Source organism: Wasmannia auropunctata, unplaced genomic scaffold, assembly GCF_000956235.1.
Source record: "Wasmannia auropunctata unplaced genomic scaffold, wasmannia.A_1.0 LD280900.1, whole genome shotgun sequence".
Classification (NCBI taxonomy): domain Eukaryota; kingdom Metazoa; phylum Arthropoda; class Insecta; order Hymenoptera; family Formicidae; genus Wasmannia; species Wasmannia auropunctata.
In genome coordinates this window covers 1-1,302 of record NW_012081990.1, presented here as the reverse complement: position 1 = coordinate 1,302, position 1,302 = coordinate 1, and the positions used below count along the sequence as shown (strand labels likewise).

The window sequence follows — 1,302 nt, the reverse complement described above, 5'->3', positions numbered from 1 at the left end:
GAAAAAAAGAGAAAGAAAGGGAGAGAGAGATATATTATCAGTAAGATCTATCACAAAATCGAGAAGATAGACGAGTATAGAATCACGGTTCTATATGTCAGAATGTATCACGAGCTGGGGTATCCCAGAGATTCTTATAGCGTTTTCAGACGGATTTGATCGCTCCGAGAGCGATTAATAACATCACATGCTCTCCTCGTCCTCCTCTGTGGTGTCATTGACGTCATTAATCGCGCTCGGAGCGATCAAACCCGTCCAAAAACGCTATAAGAAGCTGGGATACCCCAGCTCGTGATACATTCTGACACATAGAGATCCGTGCTTCTATACAGGTCTATCTTCTTTGACAAAATCATTAGGAATTAATGAAAACGCGTATAGATTCTAGTTTGCAAAATTACAAAAGGAGAAACACTTCATGTTAACAAATTGTAAGAAAATAATTTTTTTACGATCGTTTTACAGGTTTATTTCATAAAGCAATAGCACAAAGTGGAGTCGCAAGAAATCCTTGGGCTTTTACCGAAAGACAACATTCGATGAACAGAGCTTTTCGACTCGCCGAAATACTCGGAAAAGCGACCGCAGATCCAAAAGTCGCTTACGAGTTTCTTAAAACAATCGATGCCAAAAAGCTTATAGAGACCGAACAAAAGTGTCTCTTGACAGAAACAGTAATTATCAGAACATTTGATTGTAATTGTAGTAATTTTAGAATAGTGTAATAAATTATACAATATGCAGATTAAAAATTGTGCAAATAAATTACTTTCTTCGATAACATCTTTCTCGCAGGAGCGTCAACACTATAGCATGACATTTACGCCTACTGTGGATCACGAATCATCGAATCCATTTTTCTCGGAGGATGTAGAGACGTTCTTGAGTCGCGAAGCTAAAGTACCATTACTTTTAGGTTTTACCAGTTGCGAAGGATCTGCCGTTATATGCGGTAACATTTTCGGACGTAAGTTTTGTTTCTCTCTTTGTTAAATATTTAACATTACTATTAATCGCTACAAATATAATAATACTTTACATATATCTATAGAATTACTAAATTTGATCAATCGTGATTTTCGTGTGCACATTTAAGAATAGTAATTATGTGCCAGAACAAATCATTTTTATTCCAAAATAGTATTACTTTTATCGTACATTTTATACGTTTACACTCCAAATCCAAGTGTGTAAATCTGTAGTCACTTTTTACGCATTTATACGCATGTTATATTTTTACACATTTTATCTGTGTTTTACACAGTTAAATGCGTATTTTTACACGCTTAATTTTACAATAAT

At 34.9% G+C, this 1,302-nt stretch overlaps 1 protein-coding gene across 1 annotated transcript; it reads left to right on the top strand.

The window, feature by feature from the left end:
* Window positions 1–434: 434 nt before the first annotated feature.
* LOC105461683 lies at window positions 435–967 on the top strand (the record flags this gene model as incomplete). The annotated part of the gene is made up of 2 exons (XM_011708192.1): window positions 435–674; window positions 796–967. Coding segments are annotated over exons 1-2 (307 nt in total), but the record flags the coding sequence as incomplete, so codon positions are not given.
* Window positions 968–1,302: the final 335 nt, after the last annotated feature.